The sequence below is a fragment of the Sorex fumeus genome, unplaced genomic scaffold (genome assembly GCF_029834395.1).
Source record: "Sorex fumeus unplaced genomic scaffold, SorFum_2.1 ptg000188l, whole genome shotgun sequence".
In the NCBI taxonomy this organism is placed as follows: domain Eukaryota; kingdom Metazoa; phylum Chordata; class Mammalia; order Eulipotyphla; family Soricidae; genus Sorex; species Sorex fumeus.
In genome coordinates this window covers 255,435-282,790 of record NW_026606245.1, presented here as the reverse complement: position 1 = coordinate 282,790, position 27,356 = coordinate 255,435, and the positions used below count along the sequence as shown (strand labels likewise).

General features: G+C 66.7%; 1 protein-coding gene across 4 annotated transcripts; it reads left to right on the top strand.

Annotated features, from left to right (window-relative positions):
• SMG7 (SMG7 nonsense mediated mRNA decay factor) lies at window positions 1–26,390 on the top strand. Of its 4 annotated transcripts, none has more exons than XM_056107985.1 (23): window positions 2–123; window positions 7,530–7,561; window positions 9,207–9,324; window positions 11,303–11,435; window positions 12,676–12,847; window positions 13,919–13,990; window positions 14,197–14,347; window positions 14,567–14,702; window positions 15,739–15,901; window positions 15,987–16,143; window positions 16,936–17,006; window positions 17,651–17,711; window positions 18,296–18,415; window positions 18,885–19,146; window positions 20,513–20,657; window positions 20,960–21,291; window positions 22,193–22,549; window positions 23,493–23,642; window positions 24,723–24,806; window positions 24,891–25,044; window positions 25,744–25,914; window positions 26,003–26,148; window positions 26,251–26,390. In XM_056107985.1, the coding sequence occupies exons 1-23, from the start codon at window positions 95–97 to the stop codon at window positions 26,362–26,364; spliced, it is 3,330 nt and encodes a 1,109-aa protein (XP_055963960.1). In that variant the 5' UTR covers window positions 2–94; the 3' UTR covers window positions 26,365–26,390. The 4 variants fall into 4 exon arrangements, with proteins under 4 accessions (XP_055963963.1, XP_055963960.1, XP_055963959.1 ...); XM_056107984.1 differs by having other exon boundaries at window positions 24,720–24,806; XM_056107986.1 differs by having other exon boundaries at window positions 31–123; window positions 7,534–7,561; window positions 24,720–24,806.
• Window positions 26,391–27,356: the final 966 nt, after the last annotated feature.

The window sequence follows — 27,356 nt, the reverse complement described above, 5'->3', positions numbered from 1 at the left end:
CCGGAGCCGCCGCCGAGCGCCCCCCGCGCCCCCCGCATGGCGCCCCCCGGCCCGGGAGCCTGACGGACCCGCCGGCCTCGCGGGGCGCGCGGCGATGAGCCTGCGGGGCGCGCAGAGCCTGCGGTGAGCCGGGCGGGGGGCGCGCGCGGGGCGGGGGGCGCGGGGCGGGGGGCGCGGGGGCCCCGGACCCTCCTGCTGCGCGCGGGGCGCCCTGGGGGCGGCGGCCGGGGGCGGGGGGCGCGCGACCCCAGGCCCCCGCGCTGCACGTGGGGCGCCCTGCAGGCCGCGGGGGTGGGGGTCGTGCGCCCCCGGACCCCTCTCGAGGTGCACGCGGGGGTCCCTGCGGGTCTCGGAGGCGGGGGTCGTGCGCCCCCAGACCCCTATGCAGCACGCGGGGTTCCCTGCGGGTCTCGGAGGCGGGGGTCGTGCGCCCCCAGACCCCTATGCAGCACGCGGGGGTCCCTGCGGGTCTCGGAGGCGGGGGCCGTGCGCCCCCAGACCCCTATGCAGCACGCGGGGTCCCTGCGGGTCTCGGAGGCGGGGGTCGTGCGCCCCCAGACCCTCTCCTGGTGCACGCGGGGTCCCTGCGGGTCTCGGAGGCGAGGGTCGTGCGCCCCCGACCCTCTCCTGGTGCACGCGGGGTCCCTGCGGGTCTCAGAGGCGAGGGTCGTGCGCCCCCAGACCCTCTTCTGCATGTGGGGGTCCCTGCAGGCCTTGGAGGCGGGGTCGTGCGCCCCCGACCCTCTCCTGCTGCACGCGGGGGTCCCTCACCTTCGCAGAGGGCGCGAGTGCGTCCCCCTCCTGCAGGCATTGCCCAGGTGGGGGTGCAGGCACGTGCCCGGCTGCGGGAGGAGACCCCCAGAGTCCTGGCGCCCAGTGAGGGGGGTGTGGCCTGTACCTGTGCTCAAGGTCGCAGTGGGTGCCAGTGGGCTCTGGACACCCGCGAACCAGGCAGAGGCTGGCCCGGGCCGTGACTGCTGACCGTGGGGGCTTGCAGGCCCTGGGCCCCCAGAGAACCCCGGGCAGCAGCTGCGGCCGGGGGACAGGGGGCACTCCGAGGGCAGGGACCAGGAGGTGGCAGCTTGGTGGCCGGCAGAGCAGCGCCCATGACCGTCCGGGGAGGTGGGACCCGGCCAGGGGTGAGTGGACACCCAGGAGCATCTCGGCCAGACTGCTGAGTGGCCCTGGAGTCCCGCCCGGGTCCGAGGTGCCCGGGTGGCACCTGCTGTCAGGTGCGGTCCTTGTGGGCGTGGGGGATGCAGCCTGGGTCTGTGTGTGCGCCGGGGGTGGCGGGGGGGATACGACACTGTCCACGGACGGCCCCGTCTTGTCCTCTGTCCGCGGGCTCAGAGCTCGGGTGCGGGGACCCGGTGACTCTGAGGCCACTTGGCTGGGCAGGGGAGGGAGGAGTGGGGACCAGCCCAGGGGGGCCCACCCAGGTGGGCTGTGGGGAGGCGGCGCACTCGAGAGATCTCGCTCTCTGCCTCTCTGTCTCTGTCCCCCTCTCCCCCTTCTTCTCCGTCTCTCCCTCCCTCCCTCCCTCTCTCTCTTTCTCTGTGTCTCTCTCCCTCTGTCTCTGTCTCTCTGCATCGGGGGCTTTCACAGACAGCTCGGAGGATGCTGGCTGGTCCCCGGGTCCGTGTGGTCACTCTGGGTGATGCCGCGAGACTCTCAGGCCCAGCCACGGTGGGTGGCCGGCGGTGACAGGGCGCGTTTCCTGCGGCCTCGCTCTGCCCTGGCGGCGGGGACGTGGGTGGGTTCCCTTGTGGCTGAGTGAGGGCTCCTGGGGAAGTGGGCTGGGGGGGTCCTGCCCCTGAAGCCGGGGGAGGTCTGCGGCGTCCCGTTTGGTGCCTTGGAGTCCGCTGGGCAGCCCGTGGCCCCTGGGCCCTGCCCGGGAGGGGGGTGTCCCCAAGTGAACTGAGCAGCAGGATGGAGGGAGGGGGTGGGAGGCGGGGGTCCGGCGGCGGAGAAGGGTCTCCTCGACTCCGTGTGTCCGTCCTGGACACGACGTCGGCGGTGCTGTAGCTTGGTCACTGGCCGACCAGGGTGCTGACTGCAGACCTTGATGGCGCCCAGTGCCGTACCTCCCCGAGACCCTGACCTCTGCCCTCTTGTGGCTTCTAGAATCCCCTGGTTTGTGGGGGCGGGGGGCACGGATGGGCTGGGTCCCGGCGTTCGGGAGTCGGGTTGAAGTTGGACCCGCGAGAAGCGGGAGAGGAAGGAGAAAGAAAACGTTGCCGCGGGCAGCCCCGTTGGGTCCCTGTCACCCCGCTGCTCTCTCTCGCTCTCGCTTTCTCTTTTGAGGAACGTTTGTTTGGGGCCTTTCCCTCCCGGCTCTGTGCTCAGAGAGCACACCTGACGGGCCTCGGGGAGCCGCGGGGCTGCCAGGGCTCCAAACCTTCTGGGGTGCTCCCTGCTTGGTGTCCTTTCCCAGCTGGGTGGGTTTTTGTTTTGTTTTGTTGTTTCCTTTTTTGGGTCCCACCCGGTGGTGCTCAGGGCTGACTCCCGGCTCTGCACTCAGGGATCACTCCTGGCGGTGCTCGGGGGACCCTAGGGGATGCCGGGGATCGAACCCGGGTCGGCCGCGTGCCAGGCTGACGCCCTCCCCGCTGGGCTATCGCTCCGGCCCCCCAGCTGGGGTCTTTACGGGGACAGGGTCAGTCTTTGAAGGGTGCCGGGCCGGGAGCCTTGTCAGAGACTCACTCCGGGTGGCTGGACTCACGTGGTATCCAGGGCGTGCCTGAGCCTGCAGGGATGAGGCCGGACAGGGAGGGGTCCCCGAGGAGTGGGGCTGCCGCATCTGGGCGCATCTGAGCTTGGGGCTGGGGTCCGGAGACCCCTGGCGCGCCCTGAGACTCAGTCTTGCCCCCTCCTGTCGGGAGGGTCAGACGACTTGGGTCCCAGGACGGCCAAGAGCGAGGTGACTTGGCGCCGGCCTTGGACTGCCTGGTGGGGCCCCCCCACCTTCCCGCCACGGCCCGAGTCTCTGCCCACCATAGGGTGCGTGTCAGATTGAGATTTGTTCCTCACCATGTCCTGTGATCGCGTCTGTCCCCCCAAACCCCTCACGGCAGAGCAAGCGGCGTGGTCCCGGCCTGTTTTACTTTGTATTGTCGAGTTGGTGGTCTCGTGGGGTTTTTATGGGCTACTTGGGTCCCACCCGGCGATGCTCAGGGCTGCCTCCCAGCTCTGCACTCAGGGATCACTCCTGGCGGTGCTCGGGGGACCCTAGGGGATGCCGGGGATCGAACCCGGGTCGTCTGTGTGCAAGGCCAACGCCCTCCCCACGGTGCTATCGCTCCGGCCCTGTGTTGTGGAGTTTTATTTGGGGTTTGATTGAGGGTCACTCCTGGCGGGGCCCTGGGGACCCTGTGTGGTGCCGGGGTTGAACCAGGGTCCACCCACGTGTGAGGCAACGCCTTCACCCCATCCCATCTCCCCAGCCCTGTTTTGGTTGGATTTTTATTCATATTTTTGTTTTTGGGTCCCACCTGGCGATGCTCAGGGCTGACTCCTGGCTCTGCGCTCAGGGATCACTCCTGGCGGTGCTCGGGGGACCCTCTGGGATGATGCCGGGGATCGAACCCGGGTCGGCTGTGTGCCAGGCCATTGCCCTCCCCACGGTGCTCTCACTCTAGTGCTCTGTCGGCGGTGGGCTGTGGTCAGACCTGGACCCCGCCTGTTTCCCGAGCTGTCTGTCTGTCTTTTGTTTTCCGTGTTGGCCGTGCTCAGGCCCAGCGCTCAGGGATCACTCCTGGCAGGCTCAGGGGACCGTACGGGGTGCCGGGGATCGAACCCCGTCCAGGCGCATGCAAGGTAAGCGCCCTCCCCGCTGGGCTCTCGGGGAGGCTCTCCTGACAGTGCTCAGACCTTACTCTGGTCGAGCCCAGGCCAGCTGCGTGCACGGCCAGCCCCGTTCCCCACCCCCCTGCACCATCTCTGCCAACCCCTCGACGGATGTGCTCAGGGGGTCAGCAAGGTGGGGGCTTCTTGGGGGTCCCATGCTCCTGGGGCAGCCCACGCTCTTCCTGGCGGTGGGAGATCAGTCGTGGCTGGCGCTGTGTCCTCGTTGAGGACACTGTCCCCTGCCGCCTCCGCCAGGCGGGTCCCTTGGGAGTCGGGGCCCGAGCTTTGACCTGTCTGTCGGGGGCCTCGGGGTCACGCGTCCTGGGCGTTTCAGTTCATGCTGGCCAAGTCTTGTGTCAGGGGGAGTTGGAGGCCGGTCGCTTCACATTCAGGCCGAAGGGGCCGAGCGACAGTCCAGCGCCTTGGGGTCCCCCCGGGCCCTGCCTGAGGGACGCTGAGCACTGTCTGGCGGCAGACGGGGGCTGGAGATAGTTGGGGGGGTAAGGTGTTTGCGTCACGCATGGGGACCCCAGTTCCACCCCAGCACTGCCGGGAGAGTCAGGAGTCGGCCCGAGCACTGCTGGCCGTGCCCCTTCCCAGTCAGGTGGGGTTGGCGCCAAGAGGCGGTGCCTAGATTGGGCTCTGCCCAGCTCTACAGGACCCTGAGGCGGGGGCTTAGGGCTCGCCCCCCTCCACCCCTGCCAGGAGGGGCCTGGGCCGAGCGTGGAGCAGGGACGGAGTGTGGACCTGGGCTGAGTCGGCAGCGGGGATGGCCGCGGTGCTGCCCAGCCTCCTTGGGGCCCCAGTTTCGCTTCTGCCCTGCGACCCAAGCTCGCGTCTGTGTGCCGAAAGTGCCCGTTTCCTCACTCACTCCCCGGCCTGGGCTGAGGCCTCAGGAGTGGACGGTCAGTGGTCAGTGCTTCAGGGCAGAGGCAGGCTCGGGCTGAGCTGGAACTGGCCTCTTGCTTTGGGTCCCACCCGGCGATGCTCAGGGCCGACTCCCGGCTCTGCACTCAGGAATCACTCCTGGTGGTGCTCGGGGGATGCCGGAGATCGAACCCGGGTCAGCCGCGTGCCAGGCAGACGCCCTCCCCACTGTGCTCTGGCCCCGTCCCTGCTGTCCAGGCCAGGCTCCCTCCCGCAGAGCCCTTCCGCGTCTTGGCGACTGCCCGTCCCTCTGCTGGTCCCTCTGCTGCCACCCATGCCTGCATCCTGTGTCCCTCCTGCCTCTCCGCCTGCTGGCCTGGAACCCCGCGGGGTGATGATGTCCCGCCTCCCGGGTCAGTCTCGGTACCTGCTCCCCACCCGCCTCCTTCCTCTCTGCAGTTCCTTTCAGACTTGCAGTTTTTCTTTGAAAGATTCTTTTTTTTTTTTTTTTTTGGCTTTTTGGATTGCGTCACTGTGAGACGGACCCTGACAGAGCTGCTCGTGGATGGTCAGGTGTCAGTCCGGCAGGGTTCCAGCACCCGCCCTCCCCCAGGGCACTGTGCCCAGCACCGGGGTCCTCCCATCAGCCTCTGTGGCAGGCGTTTTTCCTCCCTCTCGCTCTCTCTCTCTCTCTCTCTCTCTCTCTCTGTGTCCCTCTGTCCCTCTGTCCCTCTCTCTCTCCTCCCGTCTCTCCGGTTTACGTGTTTACTCTTAACACGCTGGACCAGCCGTTCCCCGTCGCTGTGGGTCCCTCTGAAGGAGCAGGGCTCGTTGCTCGTTGGCTGATGACGCGTCTGTTTTCTGTGGGGGCTCCTAGCCCACCCCCGGCTCCCTCCTGGTGGCCTCCGGGGTCCCAGGGACTGAACCAACCGTCCAGCTGTGTGTTGGGCGGGGCCCTGCCTGGTGGCCGGTGGCTTGGGAACGGGGCTTCGCGGGGACCGTGGGGTTCCGGGCGTCAGGGATGGTGTTGGGTCCTGCGGCCCGGCTCCCTCCTGGGACGCCCCTAGGGAGGAGTTTCGGGGCGCCCAGAGCTGTGCGGGCTCAGTCCTCTGTGCTCCGGACTCGGGGGGCCACACCCGCTCGGGGATCCCTCCTGTGGGGTGCCGGGGCTCGAACCCAGGCTGGCCGCGAGCCAGGTGCCACCTGCTTTTTCCTCCCGTCCTCCCTCGGCCTTGGGGAGGCCCTGACCGTCCCCCATCTCTCCGCTGGGCCCTCCTGCCTTCTGCCGCACGTGGCTTGGGGGGCTAGGGGCGGGCCTCACCGTCAGCGGGACTCTGGTGCCCGCCCCCGTTTCTCCCTGACCTTCCCAACTTCTGCTTCCGTCCTGTCTCCCATCACCGTCTCGGTGTCCATCCTGTGTCCTCTGCCGTGTCCCCCAAGTGTCCCGGTCTCCCCAGGGAAAGAGGACAGTCTCTCCGTTGGGTTAAGAGAGACAGGGGTGGGCGTGGGAAGTCGGAGGAATTCCACCCCAGCCCCAAGTGGAATTCCCGAGTGGAATGTGCCCACAGAGACATTCTCCCCACCCCCTGCGTCCCGGCCGGGAGTGGGTATAGATCTCCTGGTGCCCAGCCTGGCGGCGGACACGCTCCCTCCTCTCTGTCTCTGTCTCTCTTTTTTCCCCCCACCTTTTGGGTCCCACCCGGTGATGCTCAGGGCTGACTCCCAGCTCTGCGCTCAGGGATCACTCCTGGCTGGTGCTCGGAGGACCCTAGGGGATGCCGGGGATCGAACCTGGGATGGCCACGTGCCAAGCCAACGTCCTTCCCGCCGTGCTATCACTCCAGCTCTGCAGAATCTTCTTGATGGATTTGATGCAGTTCGGATTCGTTGCGAACTTTGAGGTTTCATCTTTAGTCCTTGCACGTTTGCAAACTTGTTTCCATCACCAGGTGCTTTTGAACACACACACACACACACACTCTCTCTCTCTCTCTCTCTCTCTCTCTCTCTCTTTCTCTGTCTTCAGTTTTCTGATGTGCTGTGGGGCTTGTGACCCACAATCTAAACTGCATTCATACGTGAAGCGGGGGTTTAGCTCTGTCCCAGCCCCAAGGGTTGGTTACAAAAATTGGTCCAGGAGAGCCTAGCAGAGGGCCTCACGCTGGTGCTGTCCAGGGCCCAGAGCAGAAAGTCCCGCCCCTGACCCGCTGGCCTCGCCCTCGGCCCCTCTGCGGTGACTGTTGCATCCTCAGCCCCCCCAAAAGCGGGAACGGAATATCGTAGACTCGGGGACCGGGAAGGGCCACGTCCGTGCGTGGAACCAGAGGGCCGTCCGCCCGCAGAGCGTTGGGTCCCAGCTTGTGGGCGGATCCCCAGTGTGTCACTGTGTGAGTCTCGGTGTGGTCCGGGCACAGCCAGGGGCCCCACGCGTGCTTCCTGCTGCCTGCTCTGAGCACCTGACTTCATCGCAGTCCGGGGTGCTGGCGTTTTTCTGGGGAGTTGGGGACGGGGGTGCAGTTGGGTGGGGGGGCTGCAGGCTAACCTTCGAACCCTCGAATGTGGGTATGTGGCTTCGGGGCTCCCGGCCTGGGGCTCGATTAGATGCCCCCCAGGGGAGAGGGATGGGAGAGGGACGGGTCCACATGGTCAGTCAGAGCGTGCCCTCGGGGGAGGAATGTTCTGGAATGATGCTGGGGGGGACTCTGAGGGTCTGTTAGGGAGGGTGGTGGGTGCCGGGACCGTGACCCCGGGAGGGACAGAGCCCGGGGACGCGTGGGTCTGCCCGCCTCTGACGCCTGCTGTTCTCTCCCCTCCAGACAGGCAGAAGTCCTGAAGGCGGACATGACAGGTACGCGCTGCCACACACTGCCCAGAGCCCACCCCTGCGTCAGGCTGCAAGTGCCGCCCTCCCGGGGGGCTGGTGGGAACTTTCTAGAGCGCCGGAGGAGAGAACGGGGTTCAGTCCGGGTGTGCCGACTTGGTCCCCAGTCCTGGCGGCCACGGCGCCTCGTCCTGGATGACCCCCAGACCCCGCGGTGTGTGGGCCTCGGGGACCAAGAATCGCCCCCAGGCCCTCACCCCCCCCCCCCTTCTACAGCCTTGACTTGCCTGAATTATTTGAGTGTGACCTCACTCAGCAATTCAGTCATGAATCTTTTTTTTTTTTTTTTTTTTTTGGCTTTTTTGGGGTCCCACCCGGCGATGCTCAGGACTGACTCCTGGTTCTGCACTCAGGAATTACTCCTGGCGGTGTTCAGGGGACCCTATGAGATGCCGGGGATCGAACCCGGGTTGGCCGAATGCCAGGCCAGTGTCTTTCCCTAGGGGTGGGGGGGGTGGATTCTGTGCCAAGTCACTGCGTTTCGCTCAGCAGTGCAGCCCAGGGCCGAGCAAGTGATGGTGGGAACCATCTGGGATCCAGCCCCCAGGACACTGCCTGGGCCTTGGACTTCTTGCCCTCAGGAGCTGCTGGTGGGGGCCTGAAACTCCTCCTGGGAGCCGAGAGCACCCCAGGCCACGCTCTCTGGCACTTGTCCCCACCCACCCTCTGACCATGTCACACGCGGCTGCCCTGGGGCCGACGGAGCCGAGCCCGATGCCACAGCCTCTGACTTCCTGTTTCTCTGTTTTTGGTTTTGATTTTGGTTTCATTTTGGGCCCCGGCTGACTCCCGACGGGGATGCGGGGGATTGATTGGCCTGAACCCAGGTGGCCACGTGCCGGCAAACGCCCCCTCCACTGTCCCCGTGCCCTGTTCTTTTTTTTTTTTTTCCTTCTTTTTGGGTCCCACCCGGCGGTGCTCAGGGCTGACTCCTGGCTCTGCACTCAGGAATCACTCCTGGCAGTGCTCGAGGGACCCTAGGGGATGCCGGGCATCGAACCTGGGTTGGTCGCGTGCCAGGCCCTCCCCGCTACGCTCTCGCTCCAGCCCCTACTTTAGCTTTGAGGTCCCGCCTGGCTATGGAGGGTGCCCCAGTGACCATGGGATGCCCGGGGTGGATTCCGTGGTCCCTCCTGCTGAGCCCAGCACTATGTGGCCCTTGGTGCCATCGCCCAGCCGGGCTGAACTTCCGGGGGGACTTAGCCACTAATGCTGGTCCCAGGGCAGTTTCCTGTTCCCGGGTGGGGCCAGGCAGGGTCAGTCCCGGCGACCCAGTCAGTCCTGGTAGTCACTGGCGACCTAATGAGGGGGCAGAGAGAGAGTGTGGCGGCGAGGACAGTGACCCTGACTGGCTCTGGTTCGAGTCCCCAGCCCCAGGGGTCAGTATGGGGGCCACCCCGGTGGCGGGAAACTGAGAGCAGGACCCGGAGGGGAGCGGGCAGCCTGGGCAGGTCTGGCAGCCCCCAGGAGTGAGGGCCCGGGAGGGACGGGTGCCCACAGCCCCCTGCATCTGGCAGGACCCCGCGTGGCCCCCTGAGCTGCGAGCTGCCCCCCAGTCCCCTGCCACACCGTGCTGAGCGCTCACAGCGGGGTCTTGTGCTTCCTGGCGCAGATTCGAAGCTGGGTCCAGCCGAGGTCTGGACGTCCCGGCAGGCGCTGCAGGACCTGTACCAGAAGATGCTGGTCACCGACCTGGAGTACGCCTTGGACAAGAAGGTGGAGCAGGACCTGTGAGTAGCGGCCTCTTCTGGCACTTAGCCCGTCCCCTCTGTTCCCTGGGTAGCTCACAGCTTGCCCTGGGTCCAGCCAGTCCCTCCGTCGGGACCCTGCTCTTGGAGTGCTAGGAACTCGGGGCCACTGAGGCTTGAGTCAAGTAAATACTAAATACTCCTGGATCCCCAGGAGTAAATATTATTATTATTTTATTAGTAGTATTTTTTTCTTTTTTTTTGCTTTTTGGGTCACGCCCGGCGATGCTCAGGGGTTCCTCCTGGCTCATGCACTCAGGAATTGCTCCTGGCGGTGCTCGGGGGACCATATGGGCTGTTGGGAATCGAACCCGGATCGGCCATGTTGGCTGCGTGCAAGGCAGATGCCCTCCCCGCTGTGCTGTCGCTCCGGCCCCTACGGGAAGGTTTTTAGGCGAGCCCGCTTAAGTCTTTGTATGTGGTCAGGGACAAATGGCGGATGACCAGGTTCCCAGGTGAGGAAATAAATTACGGTATAGATAGCACAGAGGTAGGGCGTTTGTCTTGTGTACAGCCGGCCTGGCCAAGTCGGGCTCGATTCCTCGGCCCCTCTCAGAGAGCCCGGCAAGCTACCAAGAGTATCTCGCCCGCACGGCAAAGCCTGGCAAGCTCCCCGTGACGGATTCAATATGCCAAACACAGCAACAACCAGTCTCATGACATAACAACCAGTTCCTGGGCCCGCTCGAGCAAATCGATGAATAACGGGAGGACCGTGATCGTGAACGTGACCTTTTATCAGTCGGAGCATGATTGTTATCCCGAGGAAAAATGTTGAAAGTCATCAGTGGGCTGGGCGTCACCTTACATGAGGCCGGCCTGGGTTCGATCCCTGGCACTCCACGTGGCCCCCTCTGCCCACCAGGAGTGACCCTGAGCACTGCTGGGCACGACCCCAAAACGAAAGACACAGAAAAGAACTATCCTGCTGAACGTGCCTCACCCTGAGGCCCCTGAAGATTCCTTTTCTCGTCTCCCACCCTTTCTCAGTCACTGACTAGTCTAGGGGGTCGACGCAGACCCCGAATTTGGGTCAGAGGCTTGACAGTGGGTGAATAGGCGATATGGGGCCGGGTGTGGGGAAGGCGTTTGCCTCGCACGGGACTGGCCTGCCTGCGTTTGACCTTTGGCACCCCGTATGGGCCCCTGGGCCCCGCCAGGAGTGAGCCTGGGCGCAGAGACGGGGTGTGGCCCAACCAGAAATGCTGGATGATCCATACCCTGTGGATCATTGATTTATTTTTTTGCCTTTTGGGTCCCACCCGGCGATGCTCAGGGCTGACTCCCGGCTCTGCACTCAGGAATCACTCCTGGTGGGGCTCAGGGGACCCTATGGGATGTCGGGGATCGAACCCGGGTCGGCCGCATGCAAGGCAGATGCCCTCCCTGCTGTGCTATCAATCACTCTGGTCCCTCAGTAACTTTTCTTTTGATTGTATTTCCCCGAGAAATCTAGCAGATCAAACTTTTTTTGGGGGGGGTCACACCTGGCAATGCACAGAGGATACTCCTGGCTCTGCACTCAGGAATTACTCCTGGCGGTGCTCAGGGGATCCTATGGGATGCTGGGAATCGAACCCGGGTCAACCGCGTGCCAGGCAAACGCCCTACCCGCTGTGCTATCGCTCCAGCCCCAGGTCAAACTATTTATCATAGTAATCCTCCCCTGTACAAAATAGAAAATAAAGCTTGAGGTTGGGAGCTTTATCCTTGTTCACTTTTTGGGTCCCACCCGGCGATGCTCAGGGCTGACTCCTGGCTCTGCACACAGGAATCACTCCTTGTGGTGCTCAGGGGACCCTCCTGGGATGCCAGGGATCCAACCCAGGTCGGGTGGTTGGGGCCGTGCCCCAGTGCCTGCATGCAGCTCGCTCCTGCTGGGTCAGTGCCGGTGCCACTGCGGGTCTCCCCGACTCCGAGCGGGCTGTTGGGTAGTCACGCTCCCGCCGTCTCTCCACAGCTGGAATCACGCCTTCAAGAACCAGATCACGACCCTGCAGGGCCAGGCCAAGAACCGGGCGAACCCCAACCGCAGTGAGGTCCAGGCCAACCTCTCCCTGTTCCTCGAGGCGGCCAGCGGCTTCTACACGCAGGTAAGCGCGGCAGGGGCGCAGCGGGGGGCGGGCAGGCAGGGGTGTCCGGACTGCTCTCCCCGAGGTCTTTCCAAACACTCACGCCTGGCTTCGGGGTCCAGCCGTGACTCGAGGGCTGCAGGAATGGGAACTGGCCAGGAGGAAAAGGCCTGGCCGGGGAATGGGGGGCAGACCCGGACGGCCCCTGACGGGTGAGTGGCAGGGTTCAGTCAGGGGCAGGAGACATGTGGGAGTAGGGGGGAGGTGGCCCTAGAATCCAGGACTACTCCCCATTAATCAGGTGCTCCCCCGAATCTAGGTCCTCCCCTCGAGTATAGGAGTGCTCCCCTCGAGTCCAGGAATACTCCCCATTAATCAGGTGCTCCCCTTCAACGGAGGGGTGCTCCTCCCGGCCCAGGAGCCACCAAGAATGTTTCTGGCGTCTTTCTGCACCACGCGTCGTGGGGTCGCGGGCAGTGGCCATCGTGAGCGTCCCAGGTGGCGACCACCACCGTCCCGGGCATTCTGCGGAGACCCCGTCTGAGCACTCCCTGCCCCTCCCCGGCCCGTGCTTCCTCTCCCGTGTTCCTTCCTGTCGCGGCCACTCCCACACCCGTCCCTCGTGTGGACGTGCGCCCTGCCTGCGCGGCTCAGCTGCTGGCCCGGGGTGGCCACGTCTGTCCCTCAGCTGCACCATGACACGCCCATGCCCTCTCTTCGCCCGGAGACGGGCGTGTCCCTGTGTTTCGCGCTTGCTCCTCGGGCATGTGGGCGCCTTGTCCCTCGCTCGGGGCGTCGACCCTCTCGGCCCCCTCCTGTCCCCAACCCTGTGTCCATCGCTTATTTGTGGCTGCTTTCGGGGCCCACATTTTCCTGTTAGGGCGTGCAGGGGTGCAGCAGAGAGGGGGTGAGCAGGAGAACCTCGGGCCAGCGGGGAAGGGGCCCTTGGTCTCGCCGTCCTCAGCCCAGGCGGTGGGCAGGGGTCCCGGGGGGGCCAGCAGCTCCCTCTGCCCATAGGCCTCGAGAACGGGTGGGCAGTGACTCAGTTTCCCCTTTCAGTAAAGTCAGTGATGGGACAGAAAGCAAGTCTGACCGGCGGATGGACTCCCGGTGGACCCCGTGCGTCCCCCCGGGGCCGGGCCGGCCATCACGGGAACGGGGTGGATTCCCGGGCGCCGCCGCCCTCCCCCTCCCGGGAAGGAGGCCAGTGCTCTTCCCGCCACCCCGGGGGCTCGAACCCTCACTCTGGCCCCCCCCGCAGCTGCTGCAGGAGCTGTGCACCGTGTTCAACGTGGACCTGCCGTGCCGCGTGAAGTCGGCCCAGCTCGGCATCCTCAGCAAGAAGCAGGCGCACCCCAGCAGCATCGTCCAGCCCCAGTCCAGCTCCTGCTCCTACATCTGCCAGCACTGCCTCGTCCACTTGGGGGACATCGGTGAGCTGTGGTGGGAGGAGCCCCCCAGTCCGGATGTCCAGATGCACTGCAGGGCGCCTTGAGACTGTTGCCCGGGGCGGGAACTGCAGGATGTGGGACAGGAACTGCAGGATTCGGCTGGGAGGGGAACTTGCACGTTTTGGCTGGAGAGGAAACTGCAGGATGTGGGGCGGGAACTGCAGGATTTGGCTGAGGGGGGGAACTGCAGGATGTGGGGCAGGAACTGCAGGTTTTGGCTGGGGAGGAAACTGCAGGATGTCGGGTGGGAACTGCAGGATTCGGCTGGGGGGGAACTGCAGGATGTGGGGCAGGAACTGCAGGATTTGGTTGGGGGGGACTGCAGGTTTTGGCTGGGGAGGAAACTGCAGGATGTGGGGCGGGAACTGCAGGACGTGGGGTGGGAACTGCAGGATTCGGTTGGGGGGGTTGTCTGGAACTGTAGGATGTGAGGGCTAGAACTGCCTCCAGACTCGGGAGAAGGCAAGGGGAAAGGGGTCTGGGGAAGAGGGGGCTTCTGGCCTGCTCCTTCCGAAGCCATGCGTCGGGCACGCAAAGCTCGCGCTTGGACTGTTTCCTTCTTCTGGATCAGTGGATGTTTCTTTCGCAGATACTTTTTCTTTTCTGGGAACGCGAACCCATTTTTCAATCTGTTTACTTTTTGGCATCTGGGTCACCCACCCAGCGATGCTCAGAGCTGACCCCTGGCTCTACACTCAGGGATCACTCCCGAGGGTGCTCGGGACCCTAGGGGGTGCGGGGATTGAACCCGGGCCGGCTGCGGGCAGGGCCAACGCCCTCCCCGCCATCCTGTCGCTCCGCCCCTTTTTTTATGGTGCGACGTGCCTGGTCTCCAGCACGGCCCTTAGCGGGGGCTGGCGAGGCCGGACCGTGGGGGACCTCTAGGCGGCCACCGGACCAGCCTTACACACGGGCCGAGAGTCGCTCGCTGAGAGGCTGTGTCTTGCCTCTGCGGGTCTCCAGGGACGGTCAGTGTCCCCCATAGACGAGCAGTGTGTCCATCCGTCCGTCCATCTGTCCATCCGCTCTCTGACGCGCTCTCTTCACCCCCAGCTCGCTACAGGAACCAAACCAGCCAGGCCGAGTCTTACTACCGGCACGCGGCCCAGCTCGTCCCCTCCAATGGTGAGTCCGCAGAACGGCCAGCGCCCCGTGGTCAGGAAGACTCCGTAGAACGTTCTAGAACAGGCTCTGCCGCGGCCGCTGGCCAGGAGGCCCTTCGGCCGTCCGGGGAGGCCAGTGAGGGCTCAGCCGTGCAGCTGCCTGGGTCCTGGGAGGAGCCCCGGGCAGCCCCCGTCGGGCGGGCTGAGCCAGGCCTCCTGTGCCCGCAGGTCAGCCGTACAACCAGCTGGCCATCCTGGCCTCGTCCAAGGGCGACCACCTCACCACCATCTTCTACTACTGCCGCAGCATCGCCGTCAAGTTCCCCTTCCCCGCCGCCTCCACCAACCTGCAGAAAGCACTTTCCAAAGCACTGGAGAGGTCCGGCTGTGCGTGTGTGTGTGTGTGTGGTGGGGGGGTGGATTGGGGGGGCGTCCCCGCAGGCCGCGCGTCTCAGCATCTAGGCCCGGGGTTGTCCCCCGAGGAGGAGGCGGGAGCAGGCCGGTCCCCCGGCCCGCGAGAGTGCCCAGCCCCGGGTTTGGCTTTGCCCGCGGCCGCCCGCGGCCCGCCCACCGCTCAGACCCACGCGTCTGCCCGCAGCCGGGACGAGGCGAAGCCCAAGTGGGGCGTGTCGGACTTCATCAAGGCCTTCATCAAGTTCCACGGCCACGTGTACCTCGGCAGGAGCCTGGAGAAGCTGGGCCCCCTGCGGGAGAAGCTGGAGGAGCAGTTCAAGGTGGGCGGGGGCAGGGGCGAGGCCGGGGCCTGGGGACAGAGGCAGGGGCGGGGCTGGGGGCCAAGGCAGGGGCGAAGCTGGTGCCTGGAACACATGCAGGGGCGAGGCTGGGGACAGAGGCAGGGGTGAGGCAGGGCCTGGGGACAGAGGCAGGGGTGAGGCAGGGCCTGGGGACAGAGACAGGGGCGGGGCTGGGGGGCCAAGGCAGGGGTGAAGCTGGGGCCTGGGACAGAGGCAGGGGTGAGGCTGGGGACAGAGGCAGGGGCGAGGCAGGGCCTGGGGACAGAGGCAGGGGCGGGGCTGGGGGCCAAGGCAGGGGCGAAGCTGGGGCCTGGGACACATGCAGGGGCGAGGCTGGGGACAGAGGCAGGGGCGAGGCTGGGCCTGGGACAGAGGCAGGGGCGGGGCTGGGGGCCAAGGCAGGGGCGAAGCTGGGGCCTGGGACACATGCAGGGGCGAGGCTGGGGACAGAGGCAGGGGCGAGGCTGGGCCTGGGACAGAGGCAGGGGCGAGGCTGGGGACAGAGGCAGGGGCGAGGCGGGGCGGGGGCCTGGGACAGAGGCGGGGGCGGGGCTGGGGGCCAAGGCAGGGGCGAAGCCGGGGCCTGGAACACATGCAGGGGCGAGGCTGGGGACAGGCAGGGGCGAGGCTGGGCCTGGGACAGAGGCAGGGGCGAGGCTGGGGACAGAGGCAGGGGTGAGGCAGGGCCTGGGGACAGAGGCAGGGGCGGGGCTGGGGGCCAAGGCAGGGGCGAAGCCGGGGCCTGGAACACATGCAGGGGCGAGGCTGGGGACAGGCAGGGGCGAGGCTGGGCCTGGGACAGAGGCAGGGGCGAGGCTGGGGACAGGCAGGGGCGAGGCGGGGCCTGGGACAGAGGCAGGGGCGAGGCTGGGGACAGAGGCAGGGGCGAGGCAGGGCCTGGGGACAGAGGCAGGGGCGAGGCTGGGGACAGGCAGGGGCGAGGCGGGGCCTGGGACAGAGGCGGGGGCGAGGCTGCGCTCTGCCGCACCCCTGCCACGCGTGCCCCTCCCCGCAGCGCCTCCTGTCGCAGGGGGCCTTCAGCTCGCAGCAGCTGGTGCACGTGACGGTAGTGAACCTGTTCCAGCTGCACCAGCTGCGGGACTTCAGCAGCGAGGCCGAGCCCCACAGCTACGGCCCCGACGAGCAGCTGTGCTGGACGCAGCTGCTGGCCCTGTTCAGTGAGTGCCGGCCGGGGCGGGGCGGGGCGGGGCGGGGCGGGGCGGCGCGAGCCCCGGACCCCCGCCCACCGCCCTCCCCCCGCAGTGTCCTTCCTGGGCACGCTGTGCCGCTGCCCGCTGGAGAGCCCCGCCCCGGGGGAGCCCGGCCCCGCCTTCCCGCTGCCCGCCGTCAAGGTGGCCATGGACTGGCTGCGCCTGCGGCCGCGCGTCTTCCAGGAGGCCGTGGTGGACGAGAGGCGCTAGTGAGTGGCCCCGGGGCTGGCGGGGGGGTGGTCACTGTGTGGTCAGTGTCCCGGGGTGTGGTCAGTGTGTGGTCAGCGTCTGGAGGTGTGGTCTGTGTTGGGGGTGTGTCAGTGTGTGGTCAGCGTCTGGGGGTGTAGTCAGTGTGTGGTCAGTGTCCCGGTGTGTGGTCAGTGTCTGGGGGTGTGGTCAGTGTGGTCAGCTCTGTAGGAGCTGTGTTACTCTGCATGTGTGCGCGTACACATGTGCTCTTTCACATGCATGCAGAAGGTGTGTTAGTGTGTGTCAGAGTAGGAGCTGTGTGTTACTTAGTGTGTTGTGCGTGTGTGCGGACACGTGTGCTGTTTCACATGCGTGCAGAAGGTGTGTGTGTGTGTGCATGTGCGTCCCACAGGTATGAAGAGCCTGGCCAGGGTGGGGGCGGGGGCGGCCTGTCCCCTCCTGTACCGAGGAGACTGGGCGGGCCCGGTCAGGAGATCCCGTGTTCCTGGGCATGCGTGGGCACCAGGGACGCTGCTGTAGCCACATTCCGTCCCCTCGCTTCCCTTCCGGGGTTGGGCAGAGCGTTCTCTCCCCCCGTTGACCCCTCGGGGCTGTCTGGGGGGCCTGGGGCCCCTCTGCGGGGGGAGGGGCTGCCTGTTCCCTCCCTGACACTGCTCAGAGCCGTCCTCCCCCAGTGGCCCCGGGGGCTGCTCTCGGGAGGCTCCGGGTGGGCCGTGCTCCCCTGCCTGTAGGGGAGGAGCAGTGTGTGGCCGGGTCGACTGGGCCCGGCTGAGGGTCTTCTCTGCCCGCAGCATCTGGCCCTGGCTCATTGCCCTGCTCAATAGCTTCCACCCACACGAGGAGGACCTGTCCAGCACCAACGGTAACGCTCCCCACCCAGCCCCGGGCTTTGGACGTTCCACGGGCAGCTTCCCTGTGGAAGCAGCCGGGGGTGGGATTCTTAACGGCTGCATAGTATTCCACCCGCTCCCGGCCACGTTGACTTGGCCGTTTACTTGGTCCTGGTTTTTTACCCCCCTGTATTTTGGTTGTGTGGGGGGTTCGCCCAGCAGTGCTCAGGGCTGACTCCAGGCTCTGCACTCGGGGATCCCTCCTGGCGGTGCTCAGGGGATTATTCCAGTGGGGTGCCGGATCCAAGCCTGCCGGCCACGTGCGAGGCCGCGCCCTGCCCCCGTGCTTTGGTTGATCCTCCCCGAGCCTTACGTGGCCCTTTATGGTGCTGTCCAGTGAGTGCTTTCTGGCACCTTCTCTTCCTCTGGTTCACGGCCCCGCAGTCCTGCCTTGAGGCTCACTCCGTGGGGGTCTTGTGACGACATGGAGTGTCAGAGGCGTGCCTGGGGTCTGCGGCTCTCACCCGCTCCCCAGCAGCGTCACTGTGTCCTGAGCAACTCGGGAGCAGAGCGACCTCTAGACAGACCCGAGGGAGGGTCGTGGGGGCGGGCCCCCCATCCCAGCAGCCTCCGGGCCTCACTCACGCTCACCGCGGCTGCTCTCCGCCCCTCCCAGCCACGCCGCTGCCCGAGGAGTTTGAGTTGCAGGGCTTCCTGGCGCTCCGGCCCTCCTTCAGGTACGCGGGGCTGACGGCGGGCGGGGGTGGGGGGCTGGGACATGGGACGCGTGCACGGGGGCACACGCACACACACAGACGCACACGTGCAGACACATGCACTGATGCACCCACAGGTGGGCGGACGCTTGTGCACGATCACACACACACTTGCACAGACGCACGTGGACACACACAAGAAGTTCCACGCGCAACTTCCCCGTGGAAGCAGCTGGGGGTGGGATTCTTACCGGCTGCGTAATATTCCACCCCCTCCCGGCCTCGTTGACTTGGCCTTTTACTTGATCTTGTTTTATTTTCCCCCCCTATATTTTGGTTGTGTTGGGGGTTCGCCCAGCAGTGCTCAGGGCTGACGCCTGGCTCACACACACAGATGCACCTGCACACACAGACACATGCTTGCGCCAGGCACTGGACCGTGGTGACAGGGACGCCTGGGCGAGTGCCCCATGGCCGAGCTCTGGGGTCCGTGGCGCTCAGGGCCCGCTCCTGGCGGGGCTGTGCCGGCCCCCCCTGGCCTGACGAGACGCGCCCCTGGCCGCCGCATCCCCGTGACCGCCCGCTCTCGCCCCCCGTCGCCGCAGGAACTTGGACTTTTCCAAAGGCCACCAGGGCATCCCGGGCGACAAGGAGGGCCAGCAGCGGCAGATCCGGCAGCAGCGCCTCATCTCCATCGGCAAGTGGATCGCCGACAACCAGCCCAGGTCGGCCTCGCCTCCCGCGCGGCCCGGAGCCCGGCGGGTGGGGGTGGCGGGGGCTGGCGGCAGGCGGTCTGGTCCTCGTGAGATGCCGGGTCTGAGGGGACTTGCCCCCCGCGGCAGTTCCCATGGCTGGAGGCCTGGAGAGCGAGAGACGGCGTGCAGCCCGGCCCCGGGTTCAAGTCCGGGGCCTCATCCTGCACGGGCGGGGGGCGGGATGGGGGGTGTAAAGCTCACGGTCAGTCGGGGGCCGTAACTCGCGGCCAGCTGGCGGGCTGAGGAGCAGGCCAGGCCCCCTGGTCCCCTGGAAGGCCCTGGAGCGTGCGGCGGGGTCAGGGGTCCCGTGTGTCCTGCCCGGGGCCTGGACCGGGGACCCCAGCAGCCGGGCGTGGAGCCCCTCCCAGCGGCCGGCCGGCTATAGGGCTGCCTTCCAGTCTCCGTTTTTCATATGTGGATTTATCTCTACTTTTTTTAGGCTGATTCAGTGTGAAAATGAGGTAGGGAAATTGTTGTTTATCACAGAGATCCCAGAGTTAATACTGGAAGACGCCAGTGACGCCAAAGAGAACCTTGTTCCGCAAGAGCCGGCGGCGGCAGCAGTGGCGAGCGAGGCCCCCGTGTCGGCGGGCCGCGGCGGCCACGGCGAGCCCGGGGACAAGCCCGCCGTCTCCTTCAAGGAGAACAGCAAGCCCCGTGACGCCAGCCGGGAGCCGGCCCGGCCCTTCCCGCCCAAGGAGGTGAGGCCGCGGGGAGGGCGCTCTGGGCTCGACCCCCACATCCCTGAGGGTCCCCTGGGCCTCACAAGCCCAGCAATGCAACTTAGAGGCCGCAGGGCACGGGGGGAGGGGGTGTCGGCCGCACCCAGGGCGAGAGACGGGCACCCTCAGACCCCACCAGGAAGCAGGGTGCCTGGCCGAGGGCGGCCTCCCTCCAGGGTGCAGTGAGGCTCGGTTGCAGAAGCCCTCGGAGTGTCTGGTGGGTGCTGCAGAGAACCCCTGGGGTCCCCAGGATGTGGGAGTTGATGCCGTTCCCGGGGGTTTCCGTGGTGGTTTGGTGGTTGTTAAAAAGATGCAAGTCTTAGGAGAAGGTTCCTGATTGCCATGTTACCACTTCCGGGTCATCCTGGCCCCCGGGAATTTGTCCCGGGCCCGAGTCTTGGGAGAAAGAAACACGCGAGGCTGGGTTTCTTGCACCTTTCCAAATAGGAGAAGGGTCTTCAGGGGGCCGGAGTGACAGCACAGCGGGGAGGGCATTGGCCTTGCATGTGGCCGACCCGGGTTCGATCCCCGGCATTCCCTAGAGTCCCCCCGAGCACCGCCAGGGGTGACCCCTGAGTGCAGAGCCGGGAGTCAGCCCTGAGCATTGCCAGGTGGGACCCAAAAGGCCAAAATAATAATGTTAACAGTAATGATAAGAGTGATGGGATTGGACAGATAGCACAGCGGGGAGGGCATTGGCCTGGCACGCGGCCGACCCAGGTTCGACCCCCAGCATCCCTGGGGTCCCCCGAGCACCGCCAGGAGTAATTCCTGAGTGCAGAGCCGGGACTCAGCCCTGAGCATCGCCAGGTGGGATGCTGAGGGCTCTTTGGTTTTTGGGACCCCAAAACCACCTTACCCACCTCTTGCCCCGGCATGAAACGAGGAAAGGCTCTTCGCGCCCATTCTGGCGCCCACCGTGCGTGGGGTTGGCGCTCCCGCTGTCCACCACGTCCGAGTGTCAAGCGGCTTGAATCCTTATGTTTGGGGTCGGGGTGAGAGCACAGCGGGGAGGGCGTTGGCCTGGCGTGCGGCCGACCCGGGTTCGACCCTCGGCATGCCGTAGGGTTCCCCGAGCCTTGAGCCACACTGGGTGTGGTCCCCGAACCCAAAATGCTTGAGTTGGGCTGGAGAACGGGTCCCTGGGAGGACACTCGGCTCCATGGGGGAGGAGGGGGGACGGGGTCACTGTCACTCAGGGGGAGCAGGGCGGGGCTGGACAGGGAAGGGGACAGGTGTGGGGCCTGCTGTGGGGGGGGGGCACGCCGTCCACCCAATGCTGGGTCACGGCCCCCTGGTCCCACTTGGCGACTCGTGACCCCACGGCTGTCTCCATCCGTCCCAGGCGAAGTCGCAGACGGAGCTGAGGAAGACACCCGTGTCCGAAGCCAGGAAGACGCCCGTGACCCCGACGGCGAGTCCCGCCAGCAGCGCCCAGTTCATCCCCCTCCACCACCCCGGGGCCTTCCCCCCGCTGCCCAGCCGGCCCGGTGTGTCCCTGCGGCCGCGGTTCTGTCCCCCCGGGTCACTCGGGCTCCCGGGGCTGGGAAGGGACGGACGTGGGTGGGTGGGCCGCTTGCGGGCTCTGCCCGGGTCCCTCGTGGCCGTGCAGGGGCGGGACAGGCGTCTTCCCGCCTCTCCTCTCAGAACCCACCCGCGTCATCACGCAGACAAGAGGGTCCCTCGCAGGCCCGAGTGGTGACCCCCCTGCTTTGGTCTTGCAGGGGCCACACCTGGCCGCACCAGGCCCCGTGGTGCCCCCCACGGCACTGACGGGCTCTTCCCTCCGCAGGGTTCCCGCCCCCGACCTACGTGATCCCGCCGCCCGTGGCCTTCCCTGTGGGCTCGGGCTACACCTTCCCGGCCGGTGTGTCCGTGCCGGGGCCGTTCCTGCAGCCTGCGACGCACGCGGCGGCCGGGAGCCAGGGACCCGCGGGGAAGCAGTCCCACATCCCCTACAGCCAGCAGCGCCCCTCGGGGCCCCCCCTCGCGCCCCCGCCTGCGCAGCCCCCGGCCCAGCCCGCCGGACCCCTGCAGGTGCCCGCGCTCGGCCAGCCGCAGTCGCCCACCAAGGCCGGGCCCACCCCGGGCAAGAGCCCCCCGCACCACTCTGGGTTCCAGCAGGTGGGTCCGGCCGTCTGTCCTTCTGTCCTTCTGTCCTCCTGTCCTCCCTCGGGCGCTCGAGACAGCTCTTCCCGCCAAACTGGGGCATGATTCGGGGGGCACAGAAGTCCAGGAGACGCACGTGTGTCCCTTTTTGAAGGAGCAGGGAGTGGTCACGAAGCCCCTTCTTCCCGGGCATGGGTCAGCAGCCGCCCTGCCGGGGAATGTCAGGGGGAGAGTGTCCAGCCTCAAGGAGACGTGGGGAGCTCATGCATGCATGCACATATGCACACATACACACATGCACAACCATGTGCACACATGCACGACCACACATGCATGCACGCACATATGCATGTACACATGTGTGCCCACAGTGCACGCATGCACACAAACACATGTATACCTATGCACTACCACACATGCATAGCATGTATATATGCACACACATGTGCATCCACACATTCATGCATGCACATAGGCACACGTACACATATGTGCTACCACACATGTATAGATGCACATACGCACACATACACACATGCACGACCATGCATGCATGTACATATGTACACGCCCACACATGCATGACCATGCGTGCTTATGTACACATGTACACATGCATGACCACACTTGCATGCACATGTACACATACGCACCCACAGTGCACACATGCACATACACATACACATGTGTGCGGCCACACATGCATAGCATGTACATATGCACACGTATACACATGCACAATTACCATGCATGTACGTACGCACATGCACACGTACACACGCGTGACCACACAATCATGCGCGTGTGTGCGTACATGCACACGTACACACACGCGCGACCAAGCGCGCGCGCACCCCGGCCTGAGTGCGGCCCCATCCCGGGCTGCCCGGCCCTCACGCCCGGCCCTCCCGTGCAGTACCCGCAGGCCGACGCCTCCAAGCAGCTGTGGAACCCGCCTCAGGTCCCGGGCCCGCTGGGGAGGGTCCTGCCCGTGAAGGAGCCCTGCTTCCTGCCCGCCCAGCCGCCCCTCAAGCTCTTCGAGCCGCCCCTGCCGCCCCCCGGCTCGCAGCCGCCGCTGGACAAGCCGCCGCCGCCGAAGCCCTTCCCGCTCGAGCCCTACGGCCACGGCCCCGCCGAGGCCCCGCGCGGCCACGAGCTCTACTGGGACCGCCGGGCCGCGCGCACGCAGCAGGCGGGGCTGGAGCGCAGGGCCAAGCGGCCGCCCGGGGGCTTCCGGCCCGAGCAGGACGCCGCGCCCAGGGCGCCCTTCGAGGTCAGTGGCCGCTGCGGTCGCCGTTTCCTGTGTCTGCGCGTGTGCGCTCGGCACGTGGTGGTGTGCGTGTCTGCGCGTGGGTCGTGGGTATATGCCGCCGTGTGTGTGTCCACGTGCCGATGTCTGTGAGCATCGGTCTGTGTGCACGTGGGCATGCGGGCCTCTGCGGTGTGCGTGGAATGTGCGTGCACGTGGGTCATGTGTGTATGCGTGTGTGTGGTCTGTGCGCGTGAGTATGCAGGCATGTGTACAACGAGCGTGTGCACAGGTGTCACACATGTGGGTGTGTCTGCCAGTACGTACACGCATGTGTGCGTGAGTGTGTCACGTACGTGGGTGGGTCTGCCTGCGTGTGCGTGTGCATGGGTGTGTCACGTGAATATGCGGGGGTGGTGCGTGCGTGTGCCTGTGTTACGGGAGCACGTGGGCACGTGTGCATGTGCAAGTGCGTGTGGCGTGTGTGCACGTGTGTGTCACATATGGATGTGGTCCATGTGCGTGTGTGTGGTCTATGTGCACGTGCGTGTGGTTTGGGTGCGTGTATGTGCATGTGGGTGTGGGTGTGGTCCGTGGGTGTGGTTTGTGTGTGGGTGTGGTCTATTGCACGTGTGTGTGTGCATGCGGTTTAGGTGCGCGTGTGGTCTGTGTGCACGTGTGTGCCTGTGTGTGTGTGCGTGTGCTTTGGGCTGCCGAGGGACTCACTCCTGTGTGCTCGGGGCCTGCTCCCGGCAGGCGGGCCCTGGCCGCGGTCCCTCGGGAAGGGAAGGGAAGGGAAGGGAAGGGAAGGGAAGGGAAGGGAAGGGGAGGGAAGGGAAGGGAAGGGAAGGGGAGGGGGTCTTGCGCGGGTTAGACCAGGCCCGGCCCGTCCTCGCGCCCCGCCCCCGCTCGCTCCTCGCCTCCGGCACTAACCGCGCCCCCGGCCGGCGCCCCTTTCTGTCACTAGGACCCCAAGGGCTCCCCTCTGCTCCCCCCGGACCTGTTAAAAAGTCTGGCCGCCTTGGAGGACGAGGACGAGCTGCTTCTCTCTAACCCTCCCGACCTTTACCCCGCTCTGCTGGGGCCCCTCGTGTCTCTCCCCGGACGGAGCCTGCTTGTATGTACCCGCCCGCCCGCCCGCTCTGCCTCCCTCTGCCGCTGCCTCCGCTCGGGCTCTCTGCTCACAGCCTCCGCGTCCCCTTCCCCGCGAGCACAGGGTGACCGAGAAGTCAGGCCCCGGGGGGCGGGGGGCTCTCGGGCGGCTCTGGACGGGACGCGGCCCAGTCCGCTGGGTCCCTGGACGGCCCCGTGGAGGTCAGGGAGGCGGCCCCGGGCCCAACGCCACGACTTGGCTGCTCCCCAGTGCAGGAGCGCGAACGGGCCCCCAGGGCGAGGGAGGGCTGGCACCGGCATGCAGGGCCTGGCACATGGCCGACCCGGGTTCGATCCCCAGCATCCCCTAGGGTCCTCTGAGCACCGCCAGGTGTGGCCTAAAACCAGATAACAATGCTAGTCTAGGGGGCTGGAGCGATAGCACAGCAGGGAGGGCGTTTGCCTTGCATGCAGCCATCCCAAGTTCGATCCCCAGCATCCCCTAGGGTCCCCCGAGCACCGCCAGGAGTGATCCCTGAGTGCATGAACCAGGAGTCAACCCTGAGCATCACTGGGCGGACCCAAAAAGGGGGGAAGAAAGCCAATGATTAGTCTAGGGGCCAAAGAGGTGGGGTTCAGGCGCGTGCTCTGCAGGGCTGGCCCTTCGTACGCCGCCCAGCACCACCAGGAGTAACCCCCTGGGGCCTCCAGGTGTGCCCCGAAACCGAGCTGACAACAGACCAAGCCCAGTAGACCCCAGCCTGTGTTTCTCAGCGCTCATGGCCACCCCTAGGGGGGACGTGGAGATGCTACCGCAGAGACCACAAACGCTCCCACTTCGGTTCCTAGACGTGGACGTTACAGGCCAGGGTCAGCCGTGACCCCTCTCCCGGGCCAGAAGCTCCCTCGGGGGGCACCTGCAGGCTGGTGGGGGGCTGTCGGGCGGCCAGGCTCCTCATGTCGTGGCCGGGCCGGGCCACTCCGGGCTCTGGTGTCTTAGAGGTGCCGAGTCCGGTCCTGGGGGTCTCACTGCGGGGGTGTTGGTGACGCAGCCCTGGCCCCCGCGGGAGCTCACGGCCCCTCTCTCTCCTCCCGCCTGAAGCAGTCCCTGCTGGAGAAGCCGTCCGACCTCATCTCGCACTCCTCCTCTTTCCTGTCCCTCACGACCACCGGCTTCTCGCTCAACCAGGTGAGACCCCTCTCCATCCCCCCAGCCTGGGCCGTGCCCCGCGGGGGCCCCCCCACCCCCCGGCTGACTCTGGGCGTCTTCCAGGAGAGACACCCCACGCACAGCGTCTTCGGCGAGGTATATGGGAAGAGCGCCAGCCCCTCGGCGGAGCTGCACCCCGCCATGGCCCCCCGCGAGACCTCCCTCTACTCCCTGTTCGAGGGGACGCCCTGGTCGCCGTCGCTTCCTGCCAGCTCAGGTGTGGCCTCGGGTCGGTGGGGGAGCGGGGCGGGGGGTGGGGGGTGCAGGTTCTGGGGTTTGTCCCCGCTGTGCACGGCTCCCTGGGGGGGGTTAACTGATTTGTAAAGAAGTTTGGGGGCCAGAGCGATCGTACAGCAGGGAAGGGCGTTGGCCTGGCAGGCGGCCAACCCGGGTTCGATCCCCGGCATCATCCCCTAGGGTCCCCCGAGCCCCGCCAGGAGTGATCCCTGAGTGCAGAGCCTGGAGTCAGCCCTGAGCATCACCGGGTGGGACCCAAAAAGCAAAAATAATAATAATAATAATAGAGTCACAGAACTAGACAGTTCAGCAGGGAGGGACTGGCCTGGCATGTGGCTGACCCAGGTTCGATCCCCGGCACCCCCTAAGGTCCCCCGAGCACCGCCAGGAGTGATTCCTGAGCACAGAGCCAGGAGTCAGCCCTGAGCATTGCCAGGTGCAACCCAAAAAGAAAAAAAAAAGTTTGTTTAGTCAGTCTAGCTTGGGGACCGAGAAGGTGGGATTCGTTCCCTGTGGCCCCGAGCCTGTCCAGGCCTCAGTTTACCCCCCCGCCCCAGGGACCTCCAGGGTTCTGTGTGCCCCCTGGGTGTTTTTCTGCTCTGGGGCCCCGACCCTGTGGGGTGCCGAAGTGTCCTTGGGGCGTCTCCCCACGCCACCGCCCTCCTTCCCGCCCCCCCAGATCACTCGACACCGGCCAGCCAGTCCCCGCACTCCTCGAACCCCAGCAGCCTGCCCAGCTCCCCGCCCACGCACAGCCACAGCGCCGCACCCTTCTCCACCTTCGGGCCCATCGGGGCCCCCGACAGCCGCGAGCGCAGGGTCGCCGACCGCTGGAAAGCCGACAAGCCGGGTGAGTGGGAGCCGGGCGGCCGGGGTGGGCGGGGGGGGGGGCGGCGTCCCCGTGCTCAACGCTTGACGCCCCCGTCTCCCCGCCGCAGCCATGTGCGGGTTCGGCTCCGATTACCTCTCGGCCGCGCCGGCCTCCGACAGTAGCTGGCAGCAGCCCAGCTCGGCCGGCGGGCCCTGGACCGGGCACGGCCCCGCCGTCGAGGACTCGTCCGCCGTCCTCATGGAGAGCCTGAAGGTGCGTGTGGGACGGGTCGGGTCAGGTCGGGGCGCACCGTCGGTGGCGGGTCCCCCTCCCTCCCCGGCGTGTTGACCCCGGCTGACCCCTGCCCACCCGCAGTCCATCTGGTCCAGCTCCATGATGCAGCCCGGCCCGTCGGCGCTGGAACAGCTGCTCCTGCAGCAGAAACAGAAGCAGCAGCGCGGACACGGGACCCTGAACCCGCCACACTGAGGCCGCGCGGAGCCGAGACGCGGAGAGGGCGGGCCTGGCCCCGCAGCCTGGGCAGCCGGGGCCCCGTCGGAGGGGCCCGCGCCCCAGCGGCCGGCCGAGTGCACGAGACGCCCCAGGGGGCCACAGCGCCACGCCTGGGGTCGGCCCCGACGGCGCCCCCGGCCCGGCCCAGCCTGGCCCGGCCCGGCCACCTCCGGGCAGCCGCGAGGGCGGGCAGGAATAAAGAGGCTTTGCCGACTCAGCTCCCGGCCCGTGGGCTGGAGACGCCGTGGCCCGTCGGGGCGGTGGGGGCCCGGCCGAGCGCAGGCCGGCGGCCCCTCAGAGCTTCCCTGGGGTGGGGGGCGGGAGAGCCCCCCACACCCCGCTCCCCGCTGTGTGCTACGATGGTTCCTGCCCCTGGCGCCCCCACGGGCCGGCCTCGGTGACTGTCACGGCCCCGACCGCCGGGAAGCCGAGACCCCCGCAGAGACGGGACGTGGGCCCAACGTTGGGGGTGCTGTTCCCGGGTGGGGGTCCGGGGTCGCGGGAAGGGGTCCCCGCCCTGGGGGCCGGTGCCCCAGGACGCGCCGCAGGGGTGTGGGTTTGGTTTTCCTCTCTGGCCGGGCGCGGGCCCCGGAGACCCCCGGCCCGGCCACCCACCCCGCGGCCCCCCACCCCCCGCGTGTGCGACAGCTCAGCTCCGGCAGCTGCGACATTCCAGCCTGACGCCGCCCCCCACCCCCGCCCGCCCGCCCGCCCGCAGCCCCGTGTCTTCTGCATGAGAACTCGGTGTGTGGAATGTGTCGGATGGACCCCGGGCGGCTCCCGAGCCCGGAGGGGGAAGAGAGTCACCGGAAACCGGTTTCGTGTCGTGACCTGACTTTTGTGTTCGCTTTCCTGTTGGGGTTTCTGTTCTCCGTTGGGGTTGCCCCTGCCTGTGCCCGGCCCGCCGAGGGCAGCCGGGCCGCGATTAAACCATGTTCTCCATCCACCACGCCCCGCGTCCGGCGCCT